This window comes from Papio anubis, chromosome 16, assembly GCF_008728515.1.
Source record: "Papio anubis isolate 15944 chromosome 16, Panubis1.0, whole genome shotgun sequence".
Lineage (NCBI taxonomy): Eukaryota > Metazoa > Chordata > Mammalia > Primates > Cercopithecidae > Papio > Papio anubis.
In genome coordinates, this window is record NC_044991.1 from 21,934,103 (window position 1) to 21,951,238 (window position 17,136).

Below are 17,136 nucleotides of genomic sequence, written 5' to 3' on the forward strand. Positions count from 1 at the left end.
CAAAGTGCTGGTACATGTATGCACCATCGTACCTGGTCCATTTGAACATTTTTGAATACACAGTTACCACTGCCATCTAAATACTAACAATAGCAGTGAATTGCTCTGAGTGGAAAGCAGTCTACAGGTTTTAGAACAGCAACACACACCCTGCCTATTTTGGGAATAGCTAATTCAAATATGAAACTTAAGCTGTATCCCAACATAATCATCCCTTCAGCATAAATTTAAGTCCTTCACTAATATGAATGCTGCTTCAACTACAATTGAGAGGAAAGGAGATATCTGATTTCATTATTTAAGTGGAGTAATACAAATATCTCAAAAGTCCAAAACACTTAAGAAGTTTTATTGAAAACGATAAAATACAGAAACACCAGATTCTCATTTTAAAGTAAAATTAACAGCATCTTCCAGAACATTCCTAGAACTGAACCATTCTTGTCACTTTTGAAAAACAAAGCCAAGTTCCAAATCCAAAATAATACATGAACATGCTGGTAAACATTCTTCTTATGGTTCCTGCCCCTACCTTAGTTATTTTCCTAAATTTTACATGTGTACCTTTTCAAGAAAGAGTAGCAGTTTTTTAAGTGATTAATATTTATGAGAACTGGACTTTCTTCATATTACAAAAAAACAAAAACAAAAACAAAAAACAAAAACCACACGCACCCTACTCAAACTCAGATAAAATACACATTTGTTCATTAAAGCTCACCTGCTTTAGATAATTTTTTCTCTTCACACATTAGCACAGTAAGCCAATGTTTGATCCATGCTGCAAAAGCTATACAAAACGAAAAGCCCTGATAACTCCCTAGGGAAATCTTAAGGCAAAGCAAAAGCAAAACCCTTATGCTACAAAAGTAAAACAAAAAGCAGAGGCATTGGGACTGTGGAGACGGCTCAGATGAATAAGCACCACAAGGATGAAGAAAACAATTTTTGTAGAAACATATGCAAGAAGATAAATTCCAAAAAAGAACATAAAACATCAATTATCCTGCAGAAATAATTATCACGTCAGGTAACTTGACTAGTGAAATAAGCTCTGTTTGGATTTTAATTAACAGAATCTTAATTCTCTCCTACATTTACCAGTAGTATCAGAGCCTTGGGTTGGGGGCTCGTTTCTTCCTTTTCATCGTTAAGACCTTTAGTCGGAGACCTGCCCAACAATTCCTGTAGAAGACAATCTTGGTGTGTTTTAGATCCTTCTTTGGAAAGCTGTCATCTTCCTTTCCACCTAAACACTAACTCTACCTCTGGGCAGTCACTTCATGTTTTTGTGTTGCACTGGAACACATTTTTTAGCATGGAGATTTGTTTAAGGCTACAAACTTTACAAGTTGGTCCCATCAAACAATGACTACAAGGCAGAAGTTTATCAAACGGCATGAATCAAACACTTGCACATTTCGAAAGAATACAGTTTACATTCATCTCGAAATCTGAGATTAAGAAACTATTAGCTGGTTTTCAACTGCTTTCAATACTGGTTTGAAGTTTGAATAATTTTACTGTATAGATATTAAATAATTTGTTTAAATATTAAACATTAAATATTTTCCTGACTATCCAGACAGAAAGAGAAAGCAGGAACAGGCAAAGAAGTAACAGTCCAATTAACAGACTTGTGACTTCTATGCCATCTGTAACAAGGGGAGGGATTTCAGTAAGGGTTCCAAAAACGCCTAGAAGGTGGTTTCTAAAAATTCACCTTTATGTGGCATAAGCCATTTTTTTTCTATAAAAGGTATCTGATTCCTACAAAGGGGGAAGAAACCCAGAAAACAAAACTGGGGTGGTGTCCTGTTGTGATGGAAGGGCATTATACCATTACACTCATTTAATAACTTATAGTGGATACTCTGTAGCAATAAAGAAACTGTCATTTTATTTTGCCCTATCAGCCCCTGCCACACAGAAGAGCTCTTCCTGAGAAACTACAAATTTCAAACCTGGCTATCCTCAAAGGACACCTGAAGCCTGGTTTAGGTACTCAAGAAGATGAAGGCTTCCTGCTAGCAGGAAGCAATTCTCCACTACCTTTTAGGCTTACTGCACAAGTCTCAGCACCAGTCAAATTGGCTGTTTCAGTAAATCTCAATGTCACCTGCTCATATATTTTCAGCTAATCATTCACTGTTTTCTAAATTAACATTTAAAAGTAACTTGCTGGCTGCGCGCCGTGGCTCACGCCTATAATCCCAGCATTTTGGGAGGCTGGGGTGGGCAGATCACCTGAGGTCAGGAGTTCGAGACCAGCCTGGCCAACATGGCGAAACCCGGTCTCTATTAAAAATACAAAAATTAGCTGGGCGTGGAGGCAGGCACCTGTAATCCCAGCTACTCAGGAGGGTGAGGCAGGAGAATTGCTTGAACCTGGGAGGTGGAGGTTGCGGTGGGGGGGAAAAAAAAAAACTTGCTAATACAAGTATAACTTTTTAAAAAATTACTAAAGTTATCAATGCTGGGTTTAGTTGACCAAGCACTTCCTTAGGATGAACTAAAGGATGCTTCTCCCATAGGCAAATTGCAGATGGGTTACATCAGTCTTTTAACTATCATTGAAAGTCAATTAATTTGTAAACATTACTGAATAACTGGGCTTATCAATTACGCAAGGGAAACCAAGGAGTAACAGTGGCACAAGGCAAAAAAGCCTTGAAGGAAAAACTTTCTCTATTATTTTCATAGTCAAAGAGGAGAGCCACAATACTACTGGCTATCAACGAGCTATACTGAATTGATAACTAAATTACAAGTTGCTAAGAAATTAGATTTCTTAGCAACAGGCTTAAGCTACTGCTCTCTTCCCTCCTCCCCAATTAGATATAGGCACCACTGTAAATAGCTCATATCTACACACTAAACTGTGACTTAACTGTCAGGATACAGCTGTAGTAGGAGCATCCTTCTTAATCATCTTTTTTTAATTCAAGGAGAATATTCTCCAAGTGTCTGAATAGTTTAGACAATGTGATATATGATTTAAGTCACCCTTACACATACAGCTTCTATACTTGTCTTTGAAGAGGCTGTAATCTTCGAAGAAACTGTAAACCAACATTCCTTTAATAAGCCCCACAGAAAACTGCTTTTCCCTTGAGACAAACTTCCTTGGCAAAAAGTTGAAGTCAATAAATGGCTACCCAAAATGAGAGTCCCACCCCCAAATCACAGGTGGAGATATTATTACACCCGTTTCATAAAACTTTCAAGTCCCTATACTATGCAAAGAGTCTCATAACTGAACACAGGACTCTTCTAACATTTGACAACTTTAGTGTAGAAATTGGTTTCTAGAGTTCCATCTCTTCTTCTGTGCTAGTAGCTGTCTCCAAACTATTATAAAGAGACATCCCTGGTTGCCGAGGTTCCAAGAACAGTTCAGTTCTCTGAGGGAAGGCAGTGCCAGCAGCTGCATGCTTAGCTTGGCTCTCTCCTGTATAGTTCTTAGTATTAGAGGATGGCTTTGGCTTATCAGAAAGGAGTTCAGGGAGGGGTTTCCAGAGAACAAGCTCCATGGAAGGACGGCTCCTAAGACATAAAATACAGACTTTTATCAAAAAATTTTAGGACATGAAAACAAAAGCTATAGGTTGAAAAGCCAACATTACCTAATACCTTAAGGACTGATGGTAGCAAAACAGGAGATTTAGAACACACAAACTGATCTTTACTTTCTTTTTTTTTTTTTTTTTTAAAGAGATGGTGGTCTTGCTGTGTTGTCCAGGGTGGAGTACAGTGGCACAGTCATAGCTCACTGCAGCCTTTAACTCCTGGACTCAAGTAATCTACCCACTTTAGCCTTCCCAGTAATTAGGACTACAGGCATATTACCACCATGCCTGGCTCCAACTGATCTTTAGAAACGCCCCTCAAATACATAACATTGCACACTTCAACATGTATATCTAACCAAATCAAGTGGATGTAATGATGCTGTAATGGGAAGTATCTAAAAATCCAATGTGAAAACATAGAGCCCTTGACTGTTAGAAATTTTTTAAAACTGTGGTTAATATTAGATGTAGGCAGCTAGCTTATACTAAATCATTATAAATGAAAAGGAAACACTGGACAAACATGCTGAAAGTATCTCAGATGCCTTTTAGTACAGGTACAAAGTATAATGCTTTATGGGTCAGGCATGGTGGCTCGTGCCCGTAATCCTATCACTTTGGGAGGCCGAGCCAGGCAGACGGTTTGAGCCCAGGAGTTTGCAACCAGCCCGGACAATGTGGTGAACCCTGTCTCTACAAAAAATACAAAAATTAGCTGGGTGCCTGTAGTCCCAGCTACTCGGGAGGCTGAGGTGGGAGGATCACCTGAGCCCGGGAGGTCAAGTCTGTGGTGAACTGTGATCATGCCACACTACACTCCAGCCTGGGTGACAGAGTGAGACCCTGTCTCAAAACACAAAACAAAGCAAAACAAAACAAGCTTCACGGTTAAGGCAAAATGACTATGTTATACACACACTGCGGCAGCGATGGTGTCTGGGCCCAAAGAGGAAGCAAAAATAAAACAAAACAATGAAATACCCCCAAAGGCTAGCTTCTGGAAAACTACCAAAAGCAGAAACTGCTATGTTTTAGGCTGGAGGGTAACGTGACCAGCTTACTTATGGCTATTTACCCACCCTTAGGGCTTGGTAGTTAATTATAAGCTCAAGATAGGACCCTAAAGCAAAAGCTCTGTGATAAGACCAAATAGCAGCTGAACTTCTAGCACAAACCATCTCCCCTGTATCCAAAGGTAATAATGCCTCATCTATCTGGCCTCACTGAGACTGGTGTCCTAAGAGGTTTTTTCAGATACCTGAAACTTGCCCTCATTGGGTACCAACTCCATCTAAAGTCTTTCCTAGGCAATACCTAAATGCCACTTTATAACCAACTTCCCTACTATTTTACATAGTTAATGATGACAATTTGAGATCATGGAGGCTTCAGGGACTACAGGATTACAGGGCTGGGCTAATCATTACTCACAGGCCCCAGGCCACTTTACTTTTTAGGTTATTGTGTTTGCTTTCCAGGTTCCTCTCTTGTCCTCACAGTGTAGTCACAGCTCCCTGTTAGGAGTTTTGTTTGTTCTGCTCTCATTTGCTGTTTCTGCTTCTACTCTGATGATCTAGGAAACCAGATAACTGAGCTCATAAACTGTGTTTAGATTAAAAGCAAAACAGCTCTGCTAAAGGCCTGGAAGGACTATGCTAATGAGCCAAGAATATGAGCTTTGTTTTGCAGTCTTTGCAGTAACTACTTTCACTGATGGGCCACTTTTTTTTTTGTTTCCTAGGCCTCAATGTTGTTCCTGGGTAATTTAGAAAGCCGGGTAAACAGGAGCCTTTGAAATGTGGTTCCTGTATCCTATCACAAGAACTTGAGAGAGTGGGCTCTCTTGCCAGTCATCCCATTTCCAAATAGCAGACTACAGTCCATTTTAGGTCTTCAAAGGAAAGAAAGAGTAAGTAGGCAAGGCAGCCACTTCCCCATACTTCAAACTTCTACTTGTAAAGCACTTTGCTCAACCCAATGAACTAGGAAAAAGCCAATCTCCGATTGCCTGGTGATCAGGAGATAAAAAGAGCTGACGAGGACAGGATGGGCAGAATCTAGACACTGGGTTTTCCCTGCAAGATCATAAATAAATAGAAATCAGGTACCAAAACTTACATAGACTCAATCATTTTCTTTGTAAAAACTTCATCAAATTCCCTCTTCAAACCTGTTTTCATGGTATCAGAAAGGACAAGACTGGGGAGATGGTTAACATTTCTGTCAGCTTCAACTTCTTCATCTTCATCAATTATCCTAAATCAATTAAGGCATCAGCAGAAGAAAAAATATTTAGACAAGCTATTATATATTCTAGTATTTAGACAAAATTTTAAAAATACAAAAGGATAAAAGCAGTAAGTAATACAGCAATAGACTAAGCAAAAAATGAGGCTATACCTGAGTATAAAAGGTATACTCAGGCTGGGCGTGGCAGCTCACACCTGTAATCCCAGCACTTTGGGAGGCTGAGGCGGGCAGATAACCTGAGGTTAGGATTTGGAGAAGAGCCTGGCCAACATGGTGAAATCCCATCTCTACTAAAAATACAAAAATTTGTCGGGTGTGGTGACACATCCCTGTAATTCAGCTACTCAGGAGGCTGAGGCAGGAGAATCACTTGAACCCAGGAGGTGGAGGTTGCAGTGAACCAAGATCGTGCCATTCTACACCAGCCTGAGCAACAGAGCAAGATTCCGTCTCAAAACAAAAAAACCTATACTCAGGGGGTTGTTCAACACTTCATTTAACAAAAAAGTTTTACATATAATCAAATCTGAATGTTTTTCTGAGAATTATCACATAAACCAAAATTAATATTCAGAGACAGTAAGTGAAAACACTTAGCAGTTCTATGAGAATTCACTTTAAAAGCACATACTTCATGGCTGGGCACGGTGCCTCATGCCTGTAATCCCAGCACTTGAGAGGCCGAGATGGGCAGATAACCTGAGGCCAGGAGTTCGAGACCAGCCTGGCCAACATGGTGAAACCCTGTCTTTACTAAAAATACAAAAATTAGCCAAGTGTGATGGCAGGCACCTGTAATCCCAGCTACTCAGGAGATTGAGGCAGGAGAATTGCTTGAACCTGGGAGGCGGAGATCGCAATGAGCCAAGATCGCACCACTGCACTCCAGCCTAAGCGACACAGCGAGACTCTGTCTCCAAAAATAAAAATAAAAATACAAAAAAAATTAGCCAGGTGTGGTGGCAGACACCTGTAATCCCAGTTACTCAGGAGGCTGAGGCAAGTGAATTGCTTGAACCTGGGAGGCAAAGGTTGCAGTGAGCTGAGATGGTGTCATTGCACTCCAGCCTGGGCGACAGAGCGAGATTGTTTCAAAAAAAAAAAAAAGGCTACAGTATACTGGCCCAGCACAGTAGCTCACGCCTGTAATCCCAGCACTTTGGGAGGCTGAGGCAGGCGGCTTGCTTGAGCCCAAGAATGCATGACCAGCTTGGGCAACATGGTGAAATCCCGTCTCTATAAAAGACACAAAGATTAGCCAGGGGTGGTGGTGCATGCTTGCAGTCCCAGCTACTCGGGAGGCTGAGGGGGGCAGATGTGTTGAGCCTGAAAGGTCAAGACTGCAGTGAACCACTGCACTCCAACCTGGGTGACAAAGCAAGACCCTGTCTCAATTAAAAAAGAAAAGGGGGGGGGGCGGGTTGGCTCACGCCTGTAATCCCAGCACTTTGGGAGGCTGAGACGGGTGGATCACCTGAGGTTATGAGTTCGAGACCAGCCTGACCAACATGGTCTCTTTAGTAGAGACCAATATGTCTCTACTAAAAATACAAAATTAGCTGGGCTTGGTGGCGCATGGCTGTAATCCCAGCTACTCGGGAGGCTGGGGCAGGAGAATCGCTTGAACCCAGGAGGCGGAGGTTGCACTGAGCCAAGATGGTGCCATTGCACTCCAGCCTAGGCAACAAGAGCAAAACTCCATCTAAAAAACAAAACAAAACAAAAAAACAAAACAAAACAAAACATACGCTTTGAATTCTCTGACTTACAGTCTTTCTGAGAGGTTAAGGATCAAGGTATCACCAAATGATAAACAGAATTAGCTTATATGAGAAGAGATATTACAAGGAAACAGCAAAAAAGCAGCTATATACACTGCCCAGTTACCTGTCCTCAATCTCTTGAAGCTTCCTTCGGGCAACTTCACACTGTGGTTCTCCAGTTGTCTGATCCATTTCTTCACAAATAACATCTAATATCCCAGGTACGGAAAGGCCACTAATGCAGGGATTTACTCCATGCCCCTCTACATCCTGATGTGCACAAAGAATCCAGTCATTAGGACCAGCACAGAGCTCTGCTTCAGTTATCCTTTTCTTTCTTACTGGACAACTAAAAAACAGAAAAAAAATTCAATGAAAATCCCAACTAATATAAATGAAACGTTTATCATTCCTATCTCCAATCAAATTTTTATATTTAAAAAACTAACTTTTTTGACAGTGTGTGATTACAAGATGGAAAATACTGCATTTTTTTCCTGCTATTCTCACAGCCACACTGAACTGCTTTCTTCTACTGCTCTTTGCCAAATAAAGATGCACCTGCAAGATTTTGCCTGTTCAAACAGTTAAGTGTTCAATGTGGGACCTTAAAGTCATTCCTGCTTATTTGGCTCTGGAAAGGGCAAGTGGGAAGTAAAGAAACCAAAAGTTGGCTGGGCGTGGTGGCTCACACCTGTAATACCAGCACTTGGAGTGGCTGAGGTAGGAGGATCACCTGAGCCTACAGTTCAAGACCAGCTTGGGCAATATAGTGAGACACTAATTCAAACCATGAATGAATGAATGAATGAATGAAACAAAGAAACCAAAAGTCAGCAATTCAGCATATTTTGTCATACTGCTACTGCTCCATCAAACATATAGGGAGATGGTCTGGCAGCCATTCTATATTCCCTTAGGGCAAAAATGTACATCTCATGAGGTTTGTTCAAAGTATTAATATTACAGGTGTGGGGGACAGCATTAATTTCTTGGTCCCCTTCAAAATGTCAGAGGCTCTATCAGTGTCCAACCAATAGTGGGGTCCAATTTTCTCCCACTTTGCAACATAATGTCTTCACATCCTAAACAAATTCGTACTTCATAGAAACTTAAGAATTCATCAAATCCCTTTTTTTTTTTTATTTGGAAACCAGGACCTAGAAAAACTAACCTGGCTTCTCCAAAGTGTCACAGTAAAGTAATGAGTTGCATCTTGAGGAAAAAGCAGAATAAGGCAAGTGTGGTGGTGTGTGCCTACAGTCCCAGCTACTTGGGAAGCTGCGGAAGGAGATCACTTGAGCCCAGTGTCTGAGACCAACCTGAGCAACACAGTGAGAGAGTCCACATCCCCAAAAAGCAAAATAAATCTAAAGGGAACAGGTAATTTCCCCACACAATCTAACAATTCCACTATAAAATGCAAATGAGTTTAACAGCTGGGTTCTGCACTCTGATCTCCAACAACATGATTTAGGCTAAGTTATTTCATGCCTGTAGGTTCACTTTCTAAATAGAGATCGATGATAATTAAGTCCCAAAGATAATATGATAGCACACTTCTGGGCATTAGACATCCAAATGTCTCATCCCACCTCCTCCCAAGGCCTCAACTTCTCCATTTGTAAATTAAAGATGGTTAACTTTTTAAGCCAATAGTTTCTATACTTTAAACTTTTTATTTATTTATTTAGGCATCTATAATAACATCTTAAGAGGGAACCCCAAAAGATAAAAGCAAAAAGTTTCCTGTGTTATCCACAGTAATCCCAAGGCAATAAGGAACAGAAATATTTTCTGGTCAGTGGGTCTCACTGCAACCTCCGCCTCCTGGGTTCAAGCAATTCTCCCGCCTCAGCCTCCGAGTAGCTGGGACTACATGCACGTACCACCACGCCCAGATGATTTTTGTATTTTTAGTAGAGAAGAGGTTTCATCATGTTGGCCCAGCTGGTCTCAAACTACTGATCTGAGGTGATCTGCCTGCCTCGGCCTCCCAAAGTGCTAGGATTACAGGCATGAGCCACTGCGCCGGACCCAGTGATTTTTAAACTAAGGGAACTTTCAAATCTAATGTTTTATGAATCTACGTATCAACAAGTTTAGAAAATCCAAAGTGTCCAATGGCAGAAAAAAATCATACACAAAATTAAAAGACAAAGGATAAATTTGAAGAAAACAAGTGCAACACACATAAACCCCTAACTTCCTTAATAAAGATTTCCGGCCGGGCGCGGTGGCTCAAGCCTGTAATCCCAGCACTTTGGGAGGCCGAGGCGGGTGGATCACGAGGTCAGGAGATCGAGACTATCCTGGCTAACATGGTGAAACCCCGTCTCTACTGAAAATACAAAAAACTAGCCGGGCGTGGTGGCGGGCGCCTGTAGTCTCAGCTACTTGGGAGGCTGAGGCGGGAGAATGGCGTGAACCCGGGAGGCGGAGCTTGCAGTGAGCCGAGATCAGGCCACTGCACTCCAGCCTGGGAGCACAGCGAGACTCCGTCTCAAAAAAAAAAAAATAAAATAAAAAATAAAGATTTCCTGGCAGGACGTGGTGGCTCACGCCTATAATCCCAACACTTTGGGAGGCCTAGGTGAGCGAATCACAAGGTCAGGAGATAGAGACCATCCTGGCTAACAGGGTGAAACCTGTCTTTACTAAAAATGCAAAAAATTAGCCAGGCATGGTGGCATGCACCTGTAATCCCAGCTACTCCGGAGGCTGAGACAGAAGAATCGCTTGAACCCAGGAGGCGGAGGTTGCTACAGTGAACCCAGATCATGCTACTGTATTCCAACCTGGGCAAAAGAGTGAGGATCCGTCTCAAAAAGAAAAAAAAAAAATTCCTATAAATGAGTAAGAAAAAGATCAATAAGCCAATAGAAAATATGCATAAACAGCCAGGCGCAGTGGCTTGCGCCTGTAATCCCAGAACTTTGGGAGGCCCAGGCGGGTGAATCATGAGGTCAAGAGATCAAGACCACCCTGGCCAACATGGTGAAACCCCGTCTCTACTAAAAATACAAAAATAAGGTGGGCCTGGTGGTGCGCGACTGTAGTTCCAGCAACTTGGGAGGCTGAGGCAGGAGAATCACTTGAGCCTGGGCGGTAGAGGTTGCAGTAAGCCAAGATCACAGCTCTGCACTCCAGCCTGGCCAGGGCAGAGTGAGAGTCCATCTCAAAAAAAAAAAAAAAAAAAAGAAAAAAAAGAAAAGAAAAGATGTTCAATATCACTTATAATTAACAAATATAAATTAAAACAACAATCTAAACTTCTTTAACCTTTTTAACTATAAAATCCTACACACGTAAAATTACATCAAACATACAGCTTAATAATTACAAAACAAACAATAATGACAATGTAATTTAAGACACAGAATAGGCCAGGCACAGTGGCTCATGCTTGTAATTCCAGCACTTTGGGAGGCCGAGGCGAGCAGATCACAAGGTCAGGAGATCGAGACCATCTTGGCTAACATGGTGAAACCCCGTCTCTACCAAAAATACAAAAAATTATCACACACCTGTAGTCCCAGCTACACGGGAGGCTGAGGCAGGAGAATCACTTGAACCTGGGAGGCAGAGGTTGTGCCGAGGGAGCCGAGATTGTGCCACTGCACTCCAGCCTGGGCAACAGAGCGAGACACCATCTCAAAAAAAAAAAAAAAAAAAAAAAAAAAGGCTACAGTATACTGCTCTGGCACAGTAGCTGACGCCTGTAATCCCAGCACTTTGGGAGGCCGAGGCAGGCAGATCACTTGAGGTCAGGAGTTTGAGACCAGCTTGGCCAACATGGCACAACCCTTTCTCTATTAAAAATACAAAAAATTGGCCGGGCGCAGTGGCTCATGCCTGTAATCCCAGCACTCTGGGAGGCCAAGGCAAGAGGATCATCTGAGGTCGGGAGTTCCAGACCAGCCTGATCAACATGGAGAAACCCTGTCTCTACTGAAAATACAAAATTAGCCAGGCAAGGCGGCACATGCCTGTAATCCCAACTATTTAGGAGGTACAGCCGGAGAACCACTTGAAGCTGGGAGGCAGAGGTTGTGCTGAGTGGAGATTGTGCCATTGCACTGCAGCCTGGGCAACAAGAGTGAAACTCCGTCTCAAAAAAAAAAAAAAATTAGCTGGGCGTGGTGGTATGCTCCTGTAATCCCAGCTACTTCTGAGGCTGAGGCAGGAGAATCGCTTGAACCTGGGAGATACAGGTGGCAGTGAGCTGAGCCTGTGCCACTGCACTCTAGCCTGAGCAACAAAGTAACTGGGGAAAAAAACAAAAGAAAAGATACAGAATACAGCCAGCATCCCAAAATGGTAATCTAGTCTTGCTCTGTTGCCTAAGATGGAGTGCAGTGGCACAATCTTGGCTCACTGTAACCTCTGCCTTCTCCTCCTGCCTCAGCCTCTGGGGTGTCTGGGATTACAGGCACGCACCACCACACCAGCTGTTTTTTTGTATTTTAGTAGAGACAGGGTTTCGCCATGTTAGCCAGGCTAGTCTCAAACTCTCGGGCTCAAGAAATCCACCTACCCTGGCCTCTCCAAGTGCTGGGATTACAGACATGAGGCACTACGCTGGATGCCAAATCAGGACTTTAATGTGGATGCCTAATGATCCTAATGGTCCCAATTTACACTCCTACCCATGTTTAAGAGTTCCTGGTGCTTCACATGCATCCCAATATCTGGAGGTAGAGTGGCATCTCATTGTGGCTTTAATACGCATTTCCCTAAAGATAATGAGGTTGAACACTTTTTTATTTGGTTGTTCTTGGATATTATCTTTGAGAAATCTTTTTACTTCTTATTCTTTTTTTTGAGACAGTCTCACTTTGTTACCCAGGCTGGAGTGCAGTGGCACAATGTCGGCTCACTGCAACCTGTGCTGCCCAAGTTCAAGCGATTCTCCTGCCTCAGCCTCCCGAGTAGCTGGGATTACAGGCACCTGCCACCACACCTGACTAATTTTTGTATTTTTAGTACAGACCGGGTTTCATCATATTGGTCACGCTAGTCTTGAACTCCTGACCTCGTGATCCACCTGCCTCGGCTTCCCAAAGTGATGGGATTACAGGAGTGAGCCACCGCGCCTGGCCTTACTTCTTTTTCTATTAGACTCCCTGTTTATGAGATGTAATTTTTCATGTATTAGTTAGGCAGTAATCCCAAAGTTTAAAAATACACTTGTGTTGAGAAGATGTTAATGGGCATATAAATTGGCAAAAACTCACATTCGAACTTTAAAATGCACACACTTTAAGACCCAGCAATTCCGCATCAAGGAAACCATTCATATACTTCCAAACATATACAAAGAACTTCAAAAGAATGGTCAGGGTAGATTTGTAATAGCAAAAGATTAGAAAATAACTTAGAAATCCATCAATAGGAAATTGGTTAATTATCTATACCAAGTCCCACAATAGAATTCCACACAACTGGCCAGGCGCGGTGGCTCACGCCTGTAATCCCAGCACTTTGGGAGGCCGAGACGGGCGGATCACAAGGTCAGGAGATTGAGACCATCCTGGCTAACACGGTGAAACCCCGTCTCTACTAAAAATACAAAAAATTAGCCAGGCGTGGTAGCGGGCACCTGTAGTCCCAGCTACTCAGGAGGCTGAGGCAGGAGAATGGTGTGAACCCAGGAGGCGGAGCTTGCAGTGAGCCGAGATCACGCCACTGCGTTCCAGCCTGGGTGGCAGAGCAAAGACTCCGTCTCAAAAAAAAAAAAAAAAGAATTCCACACAACTATTTTTTTGTTTGTTTTTTGAGACGGAGTCTCACTCTATTGCCCAGGCTGGAGTGCAACGGCGTGATCTTGGCTTACTGCAACCTCTGCCTTCCGGGTTCAAGCGATTCTCCTGCCTCAGCCACCTGAGTAGCTGGGATTACATGCACACACCACTACCCACAGCTAATTTTTGTATTTTAGTACAGACAGGGTTTCACCATGTCGGCCAGGCTGGTCTCAAACTCCTAACCACCTGATTTGCCCTTCTCAGCCTCCCAAAGTGCTGGGATTACAGTGTGAGCCACCACGCCTGGCTTCCACTCAACTATTTAAAGAGAAATTATGTAAACCTCTATGTGTTGATATGGAACAAGCTACAGAAGAGTAAAATGAAAAGATCAATGTGTTGTACAGTGTGAACCATACCTTCCTACGAATGTAAAAAAATAGCCACTGCACTCCAGCCTGAGTGACAGAATCAGACCCTGTCTCAAACAAAAAAAAAAAAAAGAAAGAAAAAGACTTGAAAACTTGGTAAATTTTTAGATTATCGTCTAAAGGAGACACAGGAAAAGGGTAATGGTTATCTCTGGTGGGGAAAACTAGGGGTGTGGAGTAAAAGACTTGAATACAGTCTGGTGTGACAGTTCACACCTGTAATCCCAGAGCTGGGAGGATTGCTTGAGGTCAAAAGTTCATGACCAGACTGGTCAACATAGTGAGACACCATCTCTACAAAAATTTTTTTAAAAAATTAGCTCAGCGTGGTGACAAGTCTGTAGTCTCAGCTATTCAGGAGGCTAAAGCTGAAGGATCATTTTGAGCCCAAGGAGTTTGATGCTGCAGTGAGCTGGGATAACACAACTGCACTCCAGCTTGGGTGACAGAGACCCTGACTTTAAAAAAAAAAAAAAAAAAAAAAAAGACTTTTCAGGCTGGGGCGGCTCAGGCCTTAATCCCAGCACTTTGGGAGGCCGAGGCGGGCGGATCACGAAATCAGAAGATCGAGACCATCCTGGCTAACACGATGAAACCCCGTCTCTACTAAAAAAACAACTACTAAAAAAACAAACAAACAAATACAAAAAAATAGCCAGGCGTGGTGGCGGGCGCCTGTAGTCCCAGCTACTAGGGAGGTTGAGGCAGGAGAATGCGATGAACCTGGGAGACGGAGTTTACATTGAGCCGACATCAGCCTGGGAGACTCCGTCTCAAAAAAAAAAAAAAAACTTTTCAATATGTACTTTTTAAATTATTTTACTTTGTGCATGTAACATTAACATGGCTCAAAATCCAAACATTACAATTTGTTACACAGCGAAAAGTTTCCCTCTGACCTGCCACTGTTACTTTCTCTAAAAGACAACCAGTGTCACTAATTCCTGTGTCTCTTTCCAGAAACACTCATCTAATGTTTCACCTTTTCACTTAAACAAGTAATTTAGACTACAACATGGGCTCAATTAACGGTGACCACAGAGTGAATAAACCACCACTGAAACTTACTCATCATCCTCCTCCTCTCGCTTGTGTTTCTTTTTACAGTGAACAGAAACACTGTTGGAACAAACAAAAATCAGTCAATTCAGAAATGTACTTGAGCTTGTGCTTTCAGGATCCTCTTTCTTGCTCCAATAATCTTCCTCATCCCCACACACCAAACGTCCCTTTCTGAGCCTAGTGGGATGGGTACAAATCACAGGTCAGTCGGGTAACGGTGGGTTGCCCCGACATAACTGGGCACTGAAATCTCAACTTGTCGTTTTGTCAAGGTGGAAGACCAAACGAGGGAAAACGTCCTCGGGGAAGGCGCTGTTCTAAGCACTTTATTTGCATAATCTCACTAAGAGGACCCGTTTCTGTCCCATGCTTGGCATACTTTGCAGATGAGACACTGAAAGTTGTCACTAACAGCGGCCGCGCCGAGGGTGCACCCAGACCGAGTCGCCCAGGTTCCAACTGGAAGTCTCACTTCTCGGGGACACAGTCGGGCCGAGGTTCGGACCGGACTCCTGGGCTGTGAGACCCCAGGCGACTTACAGTTAACGTCTCTGGGGATCAGTTTCTTCATCTGTAAACTGGGCTGCGAAGCTCCCGCGGAGGGCCGTGGGGAGGGAAAGTCAAGATGCCCCGGCGCGGAGCCCGCGCCCCTGCCCGTGCCCGCCGCGAGGGGCGCCCAGCCTGCCCGCCCGCCCTGAGCCCGACGGGCTCCTCACCGTCCGCGCGCCGCACTCCCGGCGGGGCTGCTAGGGACTGCGCGGGGTCCCGACCGCGGGGCCAAGTCGGCGCCGTCAGCCCCTGGCGGGAAGGCCCGGCCAGGGAAGGCCGGCTGCGGCGGCGGCTGCAGGAAGTCCGAGCTGCCGCTCAGAGGGAGGCCGCTGAAGGGCCGGCCGAGCGTAGCCATAGCCGGCGAGACTAGGAAGCTGCGACGGCGGCCTCGGCCGCCCGCGTCCCCAGGCCCGGCAGCTGCAGCCACAGCGACTGCCGAAAGACGCCAGCCTCCGATCCCGCTCTCGACCCCACGTCACGCCTTCTAGAACCCTCCACCTCGGGCCGCTCAGGGGCATGCCGGGATTTGTTGTGTGTAGAGGGCCGCTGCCGCGAGGGATGCCGGGATTTGCAGTCCTTCCAGACTACAAACAAAATGGCTGTCTCTCAACCGCTTAGCCGGGGCTATGTGTTGATATGGACAAGCTACAGAAGAGTAAAATGAAAAGATCAATGTGTTGCACAGTGTGAACCATATCTTCCTACGAATGTAAAAAAAGGGTGGCTCTGGCTGACCAAGAGTATGACCTAGGTTCAAATCCTCACTCCGCAAGTTTCGTACCTCAGTTTCCACAGTGGTAAAATGAGATAATAATAGTACATATAATCATGGAGTTGATGTGTGGAGTACATGAATTTAAACATCTAGAGCCAGGGCTGGGCGGTGGCTCAGTCCTGTAATCCCAGCAATTTGGAAGGTGGAGGCAGGAGGATCTTTTGAGTCCGGGAGACCCTGTCTCAAAACAAAAACAATCTAGAGCCCTTAGAGCAGTGCCTGACGTACAATACACACTCATTAAGTATCAGTTATTAATATAAGTGAATCAATAAAAATGTAACAATTTTAATACAAATGAAGTTGGTGGTGCCTTAGAACAGCATGGAAGATAAGTAAAAACCTCATTTGCTGGCTGGGTGAGGTGACTCAAGTCTGTAATCTTATCACTTTGGGAGGCCAAAGTGGGCGAATCACTTGAGGTCAGGAGTTCAAGACCAGTCTGGCCTACATGGTGAAATCCCGTCTCTACCAAAAATATAAAAAATTAGCCAAGTGTGGTGGTCTGTGCCTGTAATCCCATCTACTCGGGAGGCTGAGGCAGGAGAATCACTTGAACCTGGGAGGCGGAGGTTGCAGTGAGCCGAGATCGCACCACTGTACTCCAGCCTGGGTAACAGAGTGAGACTCCATCTCAAATGGCTAGACCCTATCTCAACAACAAAAAAATAAAAATTAGTCAAGTGTGGTGGTGCATGCCTGTAGTCCCAGCTACTCGGGGGGCTGAGGTGAGAGGATAGCTTGAGCCCGTGAGTTTGAGGTTCCGGTGAGCTATAATTACACCACTGCACTCCAGCCTGCGTGACACAGCAAGACTTTGTCTCAAAAAAAAAAAAAAAGTAAATCAGGACTTAAACAAAAACAAAAGCCTCAGAGCACTTGTGAGAGGTATTGGCAAGCCTTCCAGTCTCTTTGGGGCATTCAAAGGCAGCATCTCCTCCCTGGGCTTGGCAGATGGTCAACTCCAATCACTGATTATGCACTGTT

General features: G+C 43.9%; 1 protein-coding gene across 2 annotated transcripts; it reads right to left on the bottom strand.

Annotated features, from left to right (window-relative positions):
* Positions 1 to 323: 323 nt before the first annotated feature.
* CCDC117 (coiled-coil domain containing 117) lies at positions 324 to 16,532 on the bottom strand. 2 transcript variants are annotated; one of them, XM_003905372.5, is made up of 5 exons: positions 15,542 to 16,532; positions 14,832 to 14,882; positions 7,710 to 7,934; positions 5,691 to 5,828; positions 324 to 3,546 (listed from the first exon to the last, which is right to left on the bottom strand). In XM_003905372.5, exons 1-5 carry the CDS (start codon positions 15,727 to 15,729, stop codon positions 3,309 to 3,311), a joined length of 840 nt encoding a protein of 279 aa, XP_003905421.1. In that variant the 5' UTR covers positions 15,730 to 16,532; the 3' UTR covers positions 324 to 3,308. The 2 variants fall into 2 exon arrangements, with proteins under 2 accessions (XP_003905421.1, XP_003905422.1); XM_003905373.5 differs by lacking the exon at positions 14,832 to 14,882 and having other exon boundaries at positions 15,542 to 16,530.
* Between the last annotated feature and the right edge of the window lie 604 nt (positions 16,533 to 17,136).